Consider the following 17,226-nt stretch of genomic DNA (forward strand, 5'->3'; position numbering starts at 1 on the left):
GAAGAGGGAATTAGTCTGTGATACATTTGAGAGAAATGCTCCCAGCTGCTGGTGCTCCATCAACACATCTCAGAATGGATGGGTTGTACCTATGGTATCTGGCAGTTTTGGCAAGAAAGTGACTGAGTTCCATATTAACACAGGTTCAGCAGGAGGTGTTTGGGGATAAAACATGCCACAAATGTGGAAAAACCTCTCACTGATGTTTTCTCTACACTTCAGCACACAGGACTTAATGAAGACTGGTAATATTAAGGCATTACTCACAGCTCTGGGCTAGGTACAAAGCAGGCTTGAATGCCTCAAGAAAGATGTTTTCTTCCTGCATCTAGACTGACCCAGAGATCCCAACCCCACTGAGTCAAACAGAAGGGCAATTCCACTTTCCATGGCATGTTCTCACCATGCAGACCTTTAGCCAAACTTTCTCTGTCTACTCACTCCTCCTATACTTCCCTAATGGCACTTCCACACAAAAAATAGAACAGCAGAAATTGATAGTATTTGATTTTCCCCTTGAAGTTACCTGCTCCTCAGAAACAAATAAAAATGGGAAAAGTAAATTAAAGCCCTTAACTCTCAGAAAGAATGTGACTAATTCAGTCACCTGCCACTGTCATGTCCCAGTCTTGTCTCAACCTATGGTAAGTTTAATGTTTTAAAGTTTTCAGGACTTGCCCTAATGAGAAGCACAACAGCAGAAGTATTTAGTCTTTAAAAAAACCACCCTGGAATTCACAACTATGTAAGAACTCAACCTCTGACCAAATGAGAATGTAGGCATAGCCAAACACCACATCAACCCTCAGAGCTCTCAAATCACTGGGAGAAGCCAACAAAGAGCTGTCGATTGGTCAAAGCCATTTCAAACCTTCCTTAATCAGAAACAGACACAGAAAATCTGTCCCAGGAGAAGAACATGTTCAGAGGAGACCCAGGGTACTGAATTTGGAATGTATCACCCTCATTTTGTTCATGACAGCTCTGAAAGGCTCTTATTGACAGGACAGCTCTTGGGATCGCTGTGGACCTGCACTAAACCACCAATTCTGTGCTGACATCGTGGCAGGATTAGCCCTTCTAGCAGTTCTGCTCTTGGAGGGTCAGTCCTTCTTGAGATGACAGAACTCCTACTTATGCTGCTAATCCTCAAAAGCATGGCTAAAGCCAAATAAAAATTACTGGGTAAGAGATGCAAGTGCATGCTGCAAAAGAAGCCAATTTGCAGACATCTCCACCTCGGTGCCCTACTCCTGAGACAAGGCAGTGCTGCACTGAGCCTGATCTCGGGTACACCAAGCATGAGTACAAGTTATTGTTCAGTTCTCAGAAGGGCCCTTCTGTCACAGGCAACCCAAAATGTCCCTTCCTCAATGGCAAGAAACAGAGAAATTGTGATTCAGTATTACAGCAGTGTTTTCTCCTGCCAAGAAAACATCAAGGGAAATACAGAAATCCAGAAGGATGCAAACAGCTCCCAGATAACTGTTGCTTCTTCATCCAAGAAGGCAATTGGCTGGTGACACAAATCTTCATTCCTATGTTTTGTAACTCACAGGAAGAGACAATTCAAATGCATGTTTAATGTTCATTCAGCCAAAAATTTGACCAGAATAAGCAAGATTATTAAGTTATTAATACTTTTATTAAACCCTGTAACATACAGACTTGGAATATAATTTAATCACATTCTTGGAAAGAGGGAATTGGAAGTGCAAAATCTCGAGGTACACACTTTGCATATCCTTACTTGGGATACTTTCAATATCTTATGTAGAAAAATGCTGTCAGCCTCAGAACCATTTTGTGGTATTAGTCCAAGGGAAGAGTCTGCATAGAATAAACACCATGAAGAAACAGATGGAAAAAATGGCAACAGATGTACTTTGTCAAAGACACTGCACTCATCAAGTAAAATATAAATGTAATACACCATTTATTTGAACTACAACTTCCTATGCTTTCTCTTTGTGGTTACATATAGATAGCTCTCTCAAGGTTTTTATAAATGCTTCGTGGCATTATTTGCTTGTACAAGCTGGGAATTTGAGATGAGGTCTTCAGCTCAGTTCAGACCTAACTGATGTGGTATCTCTGCACTGCAACTTCTACCTGTTCAGCTTCTACTGTCCCCTAAGTGCTGAGTCTCTAATTGGAAGTTTTCCCCAAATCCCACTCCCTGGCAAACTCCTGGGCAGCACATTTAAGGTACAGCACAAGCTAGGGAGCAAACCCAGTGCACAGGAATAGAACAAACCAGTGTAAGAAACCGTAGGCTTGTTGTGCTTTTTAACTGCTGCAAAAACAAATAATTAAAGTCTTCACATAATTATCTCCCCTGCAATTTTGCCTATGTAAAAACAAACTTTAGGAAAATGGAGAAAGCAATGGGGAAGGAAAAAACATGAGTATTATTCTTCCCCACCGTGCCAGCTTCCATCACCATCACGTGTTCCTACCACCCATTTTCTAACTGGCAGGAAAAGTTTCAGTCAAAGAATGAACTTGGGGAAATAGTGGAATGAGGATGCCACTAATATTTCTATTAAAAGTAAAATATAATTGATGCAAAAAAGAGTTCTCATTTGTCATGAGGGTAATTTCATGTAATTTCAACAGTGCCCCAACCAGAAAGAAAATGGTAAAAATCACACTGCAGCACGTGGTAAACACTGGTCAGTGCCTCAGGCATCTAGTCTTTACCCCAGGCTGAATTTCCAAGGAAACAAGCCAGGATTTTGTCACAATTCCACTTTTTCTAATACTTCAAATAGGTGCCTCAGCTTAGGACTGATAATTATAATGAAAAATCCGTTCTAAATTTCTTCCTTCTTTTACTCAGTTTTCCTGTTAAATATCAGAAGTATTTTTCAGCAACTGATACTCTGCAAGATTTTGCATTGTGCTTGCATTGTGCTTGCCTCATTTCGGGGACCAGCCAGCCTTTGTACTGAAACAAGCAGAGACAAAAATGATTGTGAACACTAGTGAGAGGTGATTCTCCAGTATAAGGAGTCTGGGAATTTGAGGCAGTGACATTTCCCAGGTGAACACTTCACTCAGAGCTGACATTGCAGCCTCGTGCATCTGCCCCTGGAGTCATGGGCAGGCAGTGCTGGGCAATCAGGGGCTCTTGTACAGCATCTGCCCCCCAAGAAGTTACTGAAGGTAACACTGACCTTGAACTCCACAGCCAAAAAGCAACTGCTCTGCCTTCCTTCCTCTGCTGAATTCCAAACCAGACATTAGAAAGCTCCGAGCAAACAGGGTAGCAGCAAACATGAGAAGAATGCACTCCTGCCAATGCTGTTTGTTATCTACAGAAGGGCTGATGAGTTTAGGGACAAGAGATTGTTCTGATCATAACAGAACTCACCCATTGGAAAGGCTGAACCCCAAGAGGAAGAATAGAGAAACAAAGCTTGGTTTCACAGGCAGGAAAAACAACTTCAGTTAGTATGAGAGAGGTGATTCTGGCTCTCTTACCTGCTGAACGTATCTGTCTGTAGTTTTCCACATATAGTAATATTCTATAATGCTTGTTAAGGACTTCCATGGGAGCTGGGGACACAAAGGAAAAGCAGCATTTACTGAAGGGAGCTGGCACAGTGTCACTGAAATTCACAGGATTCTTCTGAGTGACGGCTGCAGCAGAGTCTTGCAACTACTAACCCTCAAAAAAACAGCCTGAATCTACAAAGTGGATTAGATGCACATGGGACCCATATTAAATTAAATGCCTTTTCAGAATACTCTGAGCTTTCAGTGTAAAAGTGGAACAGGCTGCAGGTAAATCTTCATGCTGCACTGGCTCACAGCAGTGAGCAGTGATTCCAGAGAGGCACAATGTGGAAGGGAGCCCACAGGCTCAGACCCTCTGCTTCAGCAGCAGACAGAAGCAAGAGTCACAACTACAGGATCACAGTTCTGATATGCCTGGCTTCAATAGAGCTGGCCCATTAAAAAAAAACCAAACCAAAACAAACCACCAACAGAACAGTGCCCTGCCAGCTCTGTTCTGCGTGAGAAGCATGAGGATTTCAGCAGGACCACAGAGTGCTGCTGTTTCCAAGTCCCTCTAAGAGATTAGAGCACAGGACAAACAACACTGAAACTACTTGTTTTGTTCCAGAGGATTTGAACAACAGCACAGTGAAACTTGGCTCTCCTTACAGTGCTCCATTCAATCTGCAGGCTGAGCACCTAGGGTGGTGCTTTGGCCAAACTACAGGACACTTCCTCCGACGCCCAGGATTCTGGAACCACACTGTAAAGGTGACTACATTTTCATGTTTCAGAAGGCCCAGTACTTATTCTCCTTCAAACACAAATTAATCTAGAGCAGCTCGGCTGTCACAACACTTTCCTGCACCCTCCCTCAGCTGTAGTGGAACAGATGATTCTAAATTAGCGTTTCTAAAGGAAAAGCCATCATCTGTGATTTGTAATTCTGACTGTACACCAGGCTGTCACCAGTGTAAGGTCTCTCTTTCCCCACTTTACATGCTCCAGCTCAAAGCCCCCTTGTTCAACACAATGAAAAACACAGGTTTTTTTTTTTCTAGACAAGCTGCAAGCCAGCTCTGTCACCAATCAGAGCCGGTCCCCATGGGGGCCCCATTTATATACTTACAAAATCTTGCTGAATGTCAGTGAAATCTTTTCCGTATTTTTCTAGTGCTTCCTCAAAGAGGTTTGCCTCTGAAGCAGACCACTCCTCCATCTCATCTCTGCACAGGACTGGCCCACCTTGTGGCACAAGTGCAGAGATTGCCTTGGAAATGTCATAGACATTTTTGTGCAAAGTGTCCATAGCATGGAACTGCGGGGTTGGAAAGCAGAAAGAAAAATGTAAGGACAAGTAACTGGGGGGAAAATGTTCAACAGTGGAACAGCAATGACAAATTCTGCACTGAGATTTGAAGGTGCAGTATTCTGTACCTAACAAAAAGTCAGTAAAAGCTGGTTCCAACCTCACACTGACTGTGGCTGTCAGCATACAAACCTAACAATCACTAACAGTGAGGTTTGTGGAACACAAGCCCTTGTGTATCAATTATTCCTATCAGCTCCTCACCAGCACCACCATTGCAGCACTGCTGGTAAGAAAATGCACAGGATAGATCCAGTCACCCCAGGATGGGGCGTGGAGACAGAGATCCAAGGGCATTTCCTCACAGACATAGCCATGCACTTTCTTTGTCAAATAATCCACAGAAATTTCATAGAAGAAAAACAAGAGCAGCAAGCCATGTATACATCCCCCCAAAAAAAGGGCAGAAACCTCAACAAAGATTCAAGTTAAGTCACACATCACAGCTGAGTAGGAAAAAAGAATGACTCTCAGGGGCAATTACTCCTCAGAAAGCCGAGCCACGGCTGTCTGCAACTTGTGATTTACAAGGGCTGAGAACATGCTGCGAGGGAGGAATTGCTATTAGTAAATGAAAGCTTGGCTTTATTTCCCCATTTCTGCAGTTTTAATCAGGATGTTATTTGCCTTTCATCATACCAGCTTTGTGCACGTGCATAATTAACCTACACTGTTCTAGACTAGAATTTGTTCTGCATATAAGTTTACATTACTCCAGTTATGAGGTGAGGCGTTGATAACAGTTCTCTGGAGACTTCATAAATTTTATTCAAATTTTCATTAAACTTTCTGTAGCATAAAGGTTCAAGCTTTTTCCCTTTCCTCGATCTACTCAGCAACATTTATGGTTATGAAATGTTAACAGTATCACTGCTCCTCAGGTACTCTAAACTGGAGCTCATCAAGGAGAACAACATCTACTGACATTTCTTATCTGACCACAAGCTTTTGTCCCAGACATCCTTGGTAAATCTTGCCCAAGGATGGCAGTGACAGTCTGGAGCTGAGGAAGTGATGGAGAATGGCATTCTGGCATTTTAACATCACAGCCAGGCAGACAATAATTTGCATTCTTCTCAAGAGAGCTACTGAGCCCATGCAAGGGATGGGCTGTCAAGCATGTCATCAGAATACTGTAATAAAACTAAGCAAAAAAAAAAAAAAATTTTCTCATAGTATTATCCATGATAGATCATAAGAGGCACAAAGCCAGAAAAAGTTACTTCATCTGTAACTAAAGGATTCCTTTACAAAGGCAGGGTCTGTTTCACAGCAAGCCACAATTACAATCCATCTGCCACTCTCTCTTTGCCAACTGTTAATGCTGAGGTGAGTATTTTGCATCTCTCACAAACTTAAGGCCCTCTAAAAAAAATATCTTACCAGTGTGATGTCCCTGGAGGCTGCTGCAGCACTCATGTGCAAACTTGGCTGTCTGACAGAACTACTGCAATCCAGGGCTCGGGCAAACGTACCAACAGACCTGAAAGAAATTAAAGCCAGCGTTAACTTTGTGTGCAAATCCAGCATAAATATAAACAGCCAACACTTTCTGAGATGAGCAGACTCCACTTCCCAGCTACGAGATCACATGGTTTGGCGCTCATCCTGAGCCAGAGACCACTCTCTCCAAAGGTGGTTTGTTACTGTGAACACTTTATTTAGTTCATATGACTGAAGAGCCTTAGGCATGGGAGAGGAAACAGAGAAAGACTCAAGGGTCACCAACGGGGAGTTCTGAGCTCCTCTCTTGTCCCTTATCTCCCAACAGACTTGAGCTGCAACAGGAACAGAGCACAGGCAAGCTTTATGAATGACAGTAGTCTCTTCCACAATGGCAAGAGCAGTGCTGCACTGTCCAAAGGCACAGAGGCAGATGCCAAGATCAGACACAAAAAATGCAGCAATGTAAGCGTTTTTCTAAAAGCTTCAGAAAATTAGAAACAATATTATTTTACAACTTAACATTGTATAATATAGATCATAAAGCCTGCATAACACAGCCCTTTTAAAATACTTCACAACTCATCATTTCTGCATCTGAGACCAGAAGCCCCACACTCTTATTCCTAAAGAAATAAGTTGGAGAAACCTGTAACAAATATCAGTTCTCAAAATTCCTACTCCCCTGCCTGCTTGCTACCCCACATGGGTGAAACACTCATGGCTCCTGCACAGTGAACTGGAGCTGAACTCCTCTGAGCAACTACAACAACAAAAAAAAGATGGGTTGTGTTTTTCACCCTCCACTCAGGTCACTTCCCCAAACACGCTGAGAGCACAGAGGAACACACTAGTGCCAAGCAGTGCAGGAGTAGGAAAGGTAAATGTTTGAGCAGTAGTTGTCATCAAACAACTAAGTTTGGCCAAAATCCAAAGCAGCCTCCCCCATCCAAGTGTCTGTGGCGATTCACACTTCGCCCTCTCCCAGCCTCCCAGTCACTGTCCCCAGCCCTGCCTCACAACTCCCCCGTGCCCAGCTTCAGCTGAGCTGATACTTGTGTGTGTGTGTGTGTGTGTGAATTAAACTGAAACACTTTGCTGATTGTGAACAGAAGCAATTCCTGCACTCACCTTTGCAGTGATTCTCATGACAGCCCGCACCTCGCGGCACCGGCTGCACCCACCCGCAAACCCTGTGGGCAGCACTGAACTGCCAGAAAGAACCACTAAAACCAGCTCTGCCACCCAAACCCTGCACAAGGTGGAAACTCCCATCACAAAGCAGCTCCACAGCCACTACACACCAAACCACATGAAAGCTCAAGAGGGGGAAGGGAAAGAAAAAAGAGGTAGGACCAGGGCTGATCTATGAAAGCACCACCTAAAACACAGAGAATTTGGAGAGTGTCACCTGTGCACCTTTTTCCCCCTAAATTATTCAGTAACCAATTGCTATGGGAGCCTAAAGTTTAATACAGGCTTCTGTTTATAGAAATGCATACCAAAGAATTAGGTCAAGAACACTTAATAAAGGAAGATTTAATAAATAAACATTTGATCAAGAAAGATCGCTTTGGGCTTAAATGAAAACAACACCAGTACAGATGCGCAGGGTTTTATCTTATTGTGCCTACCTCTTGGAATCTAGGCATCAGAAAGTATCCTCAGCCTGTCATGAGCATTTACCAGAATTCTTAGCAAACCATTAATGGATGTTAAAAGTGTCACAGGTTTTGAAAAAGGCAGTAAATGGACAGAGGAAAGAGCTGCCAAGAATTTAATTCACTGAGTTTTCTGCATGCTGACCAAAGTATTCAAAAAACCTCACCAATTACTGGATCACTTTCACATGCAACTTGCTTTGCTTTTATGAAACCAAGTTGTAAATCTGAGGAGCTGATCCTGAAGTCATGCTATTCTCACAAAGGCATGTAAAATGTACCTCATCTTAAAATGGAGCAAGTGAATCAAGCAACCAGAACCAGCACTCACGCTAATAAAACAAAAAGGAACATGAGAAAGTGCTTGGAAGAGTTACAGACATTTACTTCTTCAAAGGAGAGGTGAAATGCTCTTACCGTGCTACCACCAGGAACTGGTCTATCTGCTTGTCTACTAGTGGGTTAAAGGCTTCCCAAACTTTTGTTTCAAGTTTTGACTGATCTCTTCCATCATCCTCACCTGGTTGAAAAACAAATCAGAAGTATTTAGTATGGCTCTTTTAAAATAGAAGTACTTTCTAGATTATTTTTTTTATCTCACAATAATGTCACTTTTAGCCTATCTTGGTTACTCTGCCTGACAGACCACTGTGAAAATTTCACTCACTTATTTGTACGTGACAAATTTAGCTTGACAGACACAGCAACACAGCTCATCCAAACTGGGCAATCAGATTTTCACAAACTGCTGTCAGAGGATGTGTCATGGGAAACAGAGTGCATCTTTCTCCAAACTAGACACTTTCTTTTCAGTTTCTTTCCCCAGCTCGTCTGTCTTCTTCCTTTATCTTGCAGCAGCTCCAGGAAAACAGACACACTCCCAGCTGCTCTGAGCAGGCAAAGAGTAGCTGGTTCCCTCCTGCTTTTCTAGGGGGGAAACCATGGCATCAGACACTCTAAACCAGAATACCCTGGTAAAATACAGGAGCTCCTGAGCCCTTCTTCCTTCTGCTTCCTTTAAAACATCTGGTGATTATCCTTCTCTGAAGCCCTTTGTTGGCCCACTGAGGGAGCAGGGCGCCTTTCAGAGTAGTTCATCCTCACTTAGGAGATTAGCCCAGCTGTTGAATAAATACCAGTTTCACAGACAAATTAAACAAGAGTCCTGACATGCTTTCTTTTGCCTGTTTTAACATGAGACTAACAGTGTCAGCAGAGCTTCTAAGCAAAGACAGAAGCATCTCATTGCTTCCACATCTTGGCCCATCCAGATTGGATGTGTTCTTCCCAGCACAGGTCACAACCTTCTCTCTCTTAGGAGAAGTTTAAGGATAAACATTTCCCTCTGTGTTACACAGGGCTCAGGAAAGAACAATTAGATGCCAACACTCCTCAGTTTTCTCACTCTAACTCTCAGTTTTTCCACCCACTTTTGGATCTGTAGGGCAATGCAGACACAAATCTAAAGTTAGTTACTATCTGATAAATATTCCTGGTTCCTGCTCCTTCTCCCTCATCCTCAGGCCAGTGTCCTCGTGGTCCCACTGCTCCATGACACGGTGGGGGCAGGCTGAACTCTCAACACATGCTCCAGCCAGCAAATTCCTCCTCCTGCCTGTTCTGCAGGTGAGAAGTGCAGGCTGGCAGCCAACAGCAGGATGGGGAGAGGGCTCCAGGGAAAAGGCACCCGGCAGTAATGGGCAAATTGATGAGGGCAGACAGCATTTAATTGGCAGTAATTTGGGAGGGGGCTCTTACAGGGAAGTGAGGCTTGATTAAAAACACAAAAGGCTTTACAGATGTGGTGGAAATCTGTGTTTCCCATGGAAATTCTGAAATCTCTTAATAAAAAGAGTGCAAGCTCTGAGAGAGCCCATTAATTCAATTTATTTCAACAACTTTTATGATTTGGATGAACGCCCATTTAAAGACCCATTTGCAAGAGAACTAATTGCCTTCAGTGGGCAACAGCCTCAACAAATCCAGCCCTTGCTGCACACATGGCCTGGCAGTGGAAACCATCTCCCACACCTAGGCAGGCCTCACACAGAGAAGTGGCCACATTCACCGTGAACTCTTGACAATTTAAATAAATTACAGGAATTACCCTCTTTTAGTAAGTCTGTTATATCTGCCTGGTATCTGTTTCCAACTCGAATCTCTCCTTTGTCAGCAAGCAGGGTCTTTTGTTGAGGATCATACACTAGTGAATAAAAGAAGAAATCCTAAAAATAAAACAAGAGTAAAAAGGTAAACAGTGTTATTAGATTTTGCTTTCAGCTTTGTGACCATACTACCGAGTTTTTACAGTTTAAGCGTGGTTTCATTACCTACATATAGATTTTACAACTGGGTGAACAAAAAGTAAATGAACCACCAGTTTTAAAACCCCCTTAAAGTGCTGCCACTTCCACATTGCAAGTGTTGGCTCTGAACAGCAGCCTCTCTCTTAACATACAAACTGAAGTGAAGAAAGCTCCTCTTGCACAGGCAAGGCTCGGAAGGGCCAGGTGACAATTTTTAGTCACATCAGCTGTTCCAGAACACAGAATTGCCATATCCCATGCAATTCCCATATTCCAGACCAGGAGGATTAGATGCCAGTGACCAATCCACACCAGCACAAATTGAAGCATGACTTCAGAGTGTTACAGCCAGACCAAAGCAACCCCACAGAAGCCTGAAGCTCCAGACAAGCCCTGTGGCCTCTGCTGGGCTTGCTCCAATCTGTCAATGTCTCTCATGCTGCATGGCCCAAAGCTGGGCAAAAACCTACACAAGTGGTCTCACAAGGGATAAGAGAGGGGATGAACCCCTTCCTTCCACTCCTGCTAATACAGACTGGGATGTGCTCAGCTTTCCTTGTCACAGGGATGCGCTGCTGACCAACTTCTTGCCTGCTGCCATCCAAGCTTAAACCACCACGTTCCTTTCTGCTCATTATTAGGAGAGGGGCAGCAGATTTGGCAGCAGCAGTAATTAGCTGCAGGTGGCAATCCATTAATTTGTTGCTTTTGTTCAAGTAGATGAGGAAAAGGCTAAAATAGCTGCTTGGCTTCCGCTACCTGGGTGTGTAAAATTAAAGCAAGAAGGCATTCCAGAATGAGAATGTTCTGCCAGGGCAGAGAAAGCAAAGAGCCAATATTTTTAACTACTTTAAACTGTACAGTTTAAGTAATTAAACTTTCTGCATGGATAAGTACTTAGCTATAGCTATGGAGCAGGTATGCTCCATCACAGTATAGTGTGCAGTTCTGGGCAGGATTAGAGCTCTGGCAGGACACGGAACAACAGAGCTTTTGTAACCTCTGTCCCCAGCAACGTGGTCACCAGGAAAGAGAATCGTCTGAACAGAAACAGGATGTGCAGCGTGCCATTTTCCACATATCAGGTTTCTGGCTTATTTTTTCACTCCCCTTATTTCTGTGGCACTAGCAGGCACGCTGTTTAAATACATCTCATTTCATGCTCACCTCATTTTTCCCTTCCCCTATATTTGTATGTGTCAACAGCATGCAACAAAAATTAGGACAAAACCAGCATGAGTTTCAAACCCTGTTCAGCTTTACGAAGAGGTGGCAAAGGAAAAGAGAGTCTCCCAATCTGTCATGCAAAGCCCCAGAAAAAGAAGAATTGCTGTGAGTTTCCACAGTAACAGGGCAAAAATTCTGGAAGAGAACTGAACTTCAAACTGGAAGGGGTGTCTGTAGTTGGGTTTGGGGTCAGAGGATTTGATTGCATCCTAAGCAAATGATACTTTTGAAAAAAATCCTACTCCCACAGGCACCAGGGTCAAGTTACATCAACCTACTGGCAGAAGGCAGCTTCAGAGCCCATGAACACTCATTTATGTTACATCTATGTAAAGAAATCTGCATCTCCTCCTCCCTGACACACTCGAAAGCTCAAGATATTGCAATATTTTCAGAATGTATCACTGTGGAAATGAAAGTCAGGAAAAGCTTTTGTCTCACAGGCTTCCAGGTTATAAATACAATGTTTAATTTGTTCCAGCCCCAAAGTACCTGACTGCAGGAGGAAGGGTATGCAGTGCAACATTAATGCTTTGCAGGCACGTTGCCCAGCAAATGTGCAACACGCTGCAGTGTAACAACACAGTGGGCCCCAAAGAAGACCAATTCCACAGGCAATTTCTTTAGTCTTTCTTGGCCAGGGAAAGTCATACATTCTGGAGGGGGTTTCTCCCATGGTAATTGACTGTTATAAGTCCTATTGCTTTTCTTTTATTGGCCATCACTATGAATTTTCTCTACAAAATCTCTGTTAGGCTCAGGTTATCCATTTATGTCTTATCCAGTTTTGTCTCTAATCGATCAGGCTGAATAAAAGAATGAAAATCCTCTGGTCTCTTCTCCCAATCCAGAGCCTCCTCAACAGAGGAGAGGTGGAAGTCTGGGGGCCCAAGTGTGGATCCAACAGAGACTGGAAGCCCTAGAGGTAAGTCAATACCACTGCCATCTTCCCTCAGACATGAGATTCATTCCTGCAGACTGAGGGGGACTGCTGAAAACATTAATACATGTCAGCTCAGTGCCAGTGCTAGCTAAGAAACAAAGCAGATCCTCGTGTACTCTAAAGCATGTGTGAACTCCTGACCACCACTGCATGATGAGAACAGTTTTTCACAAGGGTTTCACAAGAGTGATGTTCACAACAAAATAACACTGCCCTTCCAAATCCTCCTTTTGTGCTGTCAGAACTGTGTATGGTGGGTTTGCAGCAGTGAAGAAAGAGAGGGGTTTTCTCTTTTCATTGCAGATCCCAGAAAACATGTTCAGAAAAAAATTAACACGACCTGGCAAGAGTTAAAATTGAATCATGACTTTCTGCTTCTCTCAGCTGTTAGACAGACATATCTGCTCAGAGCTCCCCTACCCATAGCTATAGCCAAGAACCAAAGTCACCAAGAAACTGGAGAAAGAAAACAGGCTCAGAGTGAAATTACACCACAGAAATAATGGTTACTTCATTGCAGCTTGCAAACTTCCCTTCATGTATTTGATACATTTTAACTAGAGAACGCTTTATTTTTAGGGGGCTACCAAAAGGAACAGATATGCCAGACATCTGCTCAGCAGGCAAATTCACACAAGCCTCTGGATATAGCCAGGCAGAGCAGTAAAATTGATGGTACATTCAAAATAGTTTCCTGCAGAATAGGGAAATCTAGAGCTTTTGCCATAATTGGCTATGCCCTTCTCTTGATCTCCATGGGAATTAAGTGTCTATAGAAAATTCAGGTTTTCCACTTGCTTTTCTTTTTTCCCTCTCTTTCTTGCTATTCCTCAGTCCTGCTACAAACCCAATTTTACCAGGCACAGTAAAAGAGTCAGTGCTGGTCCCCTTCAGCCTGCTTTCCAAATGTAACAAGGCAATCTTCCTGAGGAAGATGACAGAGAGAGGGTGGAGGAGGAGAACAGAGATAACAAAAATGTAATTTTGCTATGCTTACTATCTCCCTAAAAATTTCTGTTTGGATTTTCTGTTTAACCTGCTTCAAGGCAGACAGCCTTGGGCTGAAAGCTTACTTTTACTGGTCATAACTTTTAGGAAATCAAATACCAGATTCCCTAGAATTGCTTAGGCTTTCCTGACAGAAGCCATGTTAGGAACTACCCTGAAAGTAAAGGATGGATTAAGAACAGGAGGCATGGGGGAAAAAGAAACAGTTCAAAACAATACCATCCAGTATTAGGAACTCATTGGGCAACATATCTCCTTTTCTTAAACTCTTTACCCTCCACCCAAGCACATTTGTGTTCCTGAGCTTTTAATTTCTTTACCATCTGTCCAAGCTAGTTTGCACCACAGCAAAATGCCACGCTAAGTGACAGGACACATTCAGGGAACTCTCTCATTCTGTGAAATCTCCAAGTGCCTGCTCAGCTCTAAAAATAACCCACATCACTCATCTTGCATTTTGAAAGTTCAAAAGGATGAAAAAACACATTCTCTTTCTGTGCCTACATCTGCAACTGAGCATTGCATGGTTAGAGGAAAGCATCTCCCTTCAGTCTCAGCACACCTACCTGTAACACCAGTGATAATAAAACATGTTAGGAGCAACTGAGAGCAAACACTGCTTAGGAGCTGGACACTAGAAAATCAGAAATAATTTCATTTTGATTAACTTTTGCTTTCAAACTGGCATATCCTGGGCTGGTTACAAGCACTGCTGAATGCCACATCCCTTGTTTGATGTTCTGCCATTTGGCAGCCTTCAGCAGAGACGACATTTTTTTGGTTTCACATTCCAAAGAGAAACTCAACTATTTAATCCCTGTGCTTTGTTTAAAATTCTCTTAAACTAAAGTATCAGATTAAAACCAATCTTATGCTTAAATAAATACTGAAAAAAGCTACAAAAGCATTTAAAAAGAAAGCCCAGCTATGAGAGAGACTGCAGTATGCTCCTTGCAAGAAATGGCCTGTTTTCTCCTTTCCTAAGGGCCAGTAATGGCCATCACCCTACTGTTTTTAATTACAAGATTTCCTGTCTTGTATAACATTTCACTGTTTTCAAATGCAAATTATTTGCTTGCAGATTGTTCAAACAATAATATCCTGAAGTTCTTTGCTAATCTCCACAGTAAATCTCCCACAGGTTGTCAGACTCCAAGACTGTCTAACCCAGCCAGCAGCCAGAGGTCTAGCCACAATTAAAGGTATAGAAATACAACTTTTAAAACATACAATAGTTTTTTAAAATCACAAAGTACCTGGAAAGGTAAAGCCCAATATTTATATTCTGAATGGTGTTTAACTGTGCAAGACAATTCAGTTTCAAGTGTTTGGTGTGAGACACCTTTAAAGAGACAGACTGGGTAAATTTTTGTCAGATGTCATCTGACAAGCAGTTTTTCAAGGATTTAACTGTCAGTGCTGGCATATGAAGGACTCCAGATAAGTATTTTGACCAGTGAACTCAAAGAACAGGGAACTAAGCTCCTCAAAAATCTGAGTCGAGATCAAGCTTAAAGCATACTAACATAAATCTGTGTGATTTCAGGATAAAGCAAATACAGAGAAGCACAGTTTGCTGGCTGGCTCCCTCCTCTACAGTTATTGCATCTCCCAGGGCATCAGCTGGAACTCTCAGCCCTGCCACACTGATGAGCAAGTTGGGTTCTCTTCACAGGACACTGTCACACAGGGATGGAAACACAAGGTCTGGCCTCCAGATCCACAAAGTTTTATGCACAATGAAGATTGTACAGAGCCTAAAGTTTCCCATGGTCAATGCCCAGAACATGCAGAAATTAAAAACTCTTTATAGAAAACTTGTAAATAGGCACCAAACCTGAATTGTGCCAGAATAAACTGTTCAAGCTTTACAATGCACAAAATGGTTCCTACCTCCCGTTCCAGGTACGATTTAAGGGATTCTGTCTCATTTAACAGAGTAACGCTGCATTTGCCCCTAAAAAAAGAGAAACACGTCTCATGAAAGAAACATCTTAAATGCTCATGTGGTTCACAAGATGGTGTTACTGAAGTTGTACACAGGACTCAATCTTACATTGAAGAGTACTTGGAAAAGAAACAGTGCTGTGTGGTTTTTTAATAAAATGGAAGAAAACATTCATTACCTAATGTGTGTGGCTGGCAGAGATTCCAGCTGTCGTGAGAGAAACAACTCACGATGTCGTAGCTGATGCTTCTGTTTCTCTGGTAAATCAACCATTTCTGGATTTTCCATCTCTTCTTCCATTTCTCCTAGTTGCAAAGAGACATTGATCAAGAACAAGTATTCACTTTGAGCAAGTCAGAATGACCTGCTCCAAAACCTTTGCTAAATAACAAACTTTAATCAGTTTAAAGGTAACATTTCGGCCAATTGAACAATTATGTAATTAGTACAGATCCCTGACATGATGCCTGTGAAGAATTTTATTTATTTACCACCACCATCAAATCATCCCAGGCACACACAGGTCACACCAAGCTGAAAGTCACACAAATCTGAGAGAGAGAGGTGCTTTTGGAGACCATCAGGGCATCAGATTCATCTGAAGAAGCACATGATGAGTGAGGCAAAGTGAAGTCTTTCCTCTTTGCCAGGCATCAGTTACTGTAAACCCTACTCCTCTTTCAGGACATCATATTGCCCCATCCCAGCTTGAACAGCTCTGCAGGAAATGCCCACTGGAATGGGCAGTTTATTAATCAGTGTTATTTTGTACTCTCCCCAGCCACAGCCACAAGATTAACTGGAATGTAACCAAGAGCCTCAGGCCACTCCTGGCAGCCTCCTTACCCTACCCACATCCAGCTGTAACACTCCTGCATTGCAGGATCCAGCATCTCTGCCTTGGGGCTAGCCAATCTCCATCCAACCGCTTCTCAGACATACACCAAATACATTAAATCCCACCCACACTGACGTGCAACTGATCCCAAACACCCTTCTTTTAAGACATAAATTTTATGGTTTTTGTTTGTTAAGACATGTCCTGCCAGTTCTGCCAGTTAAAGCTATAAAGGGCTCAAAAGATTCTCCATGATGAATGACTGAGAGTTCAGACTTTCCTTTCTCTAAGAAATTAATGCAGTTACTTGTATTTTGCAAAACCACAGGCAAAGTTTCCCAGACTGTAGTAGAATGAGCTCCAAAGCCTCATGCATGAATTGTAAAACTCTAATTTTACAGCAGCATTACTCTCAAAGAGCAGACTTATGCCTGCAGCTTAATTCAACAGTTGTTGCCAAAAAACATTTCTAGTGAGAAACACATACAGGCACACTTATGATTTATATACCCTTAAGATTAGTTAACTAAAATCCCCATAGTTATCCCAAAAATAAAGCAAACAGATATAGCTCCATTTTATAAAACACTAAAATTGCATTTAGTTTTAAACAGGCCACCATTACGCCAAAGGTGGTGACAAAAAAATTATGTACCCTTCAGGTTGCCCACAATTTATCACTGTTTTACTGCCCTAAAAAAAAAAGACCTGCAGTTTATTTGCCTGCCAGGTAGGCTGCTCCAGCAAGGAAGGAAAAAAAGAGCAGCATAATTAAACCAGACTTCAACTTACAATAGCTGCTACACCACATGAGCTGTTAAGCATACAGCAGCATGTACTTAGCTTTTAATATTTTCCTGGGAGCTACAACACCAAATTTACATTTGTTGCACACTTTCATGGGTCTGCAATTTATTTACTGAAGTGGATTCTGGTTTAGTCGAAAATTAATATTGTGACTGCTATCCTACACTGTAAA

At 42.5% G+C, this 17,226-nt stretch overlaps 1 protein-coding gene across 5 annotated transcripts in view; it reads right to left on the reverse strand.

The window, feature by feature from the left end:
• MTA1 (metastasis associated 1) overlaps positions 1-17,226 on the reverse strand; it is a 73,031-nt gene that overhangs the window by 34,696 nt on the left and 21,109 nt on the right. For all 5 annotated transcript variants that reach the window (XM_088060161.1, XM_005528647.3, XM_014257601.2 and 2 more), the window contains exons 4-10: positions 15,588-15,714; positions 15,355-15,418; positions 10,085-10,202; positions 8,395-8,497; positions 6,257-6,356; positions 4,634-4,822; positions 3,487-3,561 (exon numbers count right to left, since the gene is read on the reverse strand). In XM_088060161.1, the coding sequence (XP_087916287.1) occupies positions 3,487-3,561; positions 4,634-4,822; positions 6,257-6,356; positions 8,395-8,497; positions 10,085-10,202; positions 15,355-15,418; positions 15,588-15,714 (776 nt within the window). The remainder of the gene's footprint in view (positions 1-3,486; positions 3,562-4,633; positions 4,823-6,256; positions 6,357-8,394; positions 8,498-10,084; positions 10,203-15,354; positions 15,419-15,587; positions 15,715-17,226) is intronic.

Source organism: Pseudopodoces humilis, chromosome 10 (assembly GCF_049639895.1).
Source record: "Pseudopodoces humilis isolate 2021_Gansu_Grassland_sample_001 chromosome 10, ASM4963989v1, whole genome shotgun sequence".
Classification (NCBI taxonomy): Eukaryota; Metazoa; Chordata; class Aves; order Passeriformes; family Paridae; genus Pseudopodoces; species Pseudopodoces humilis.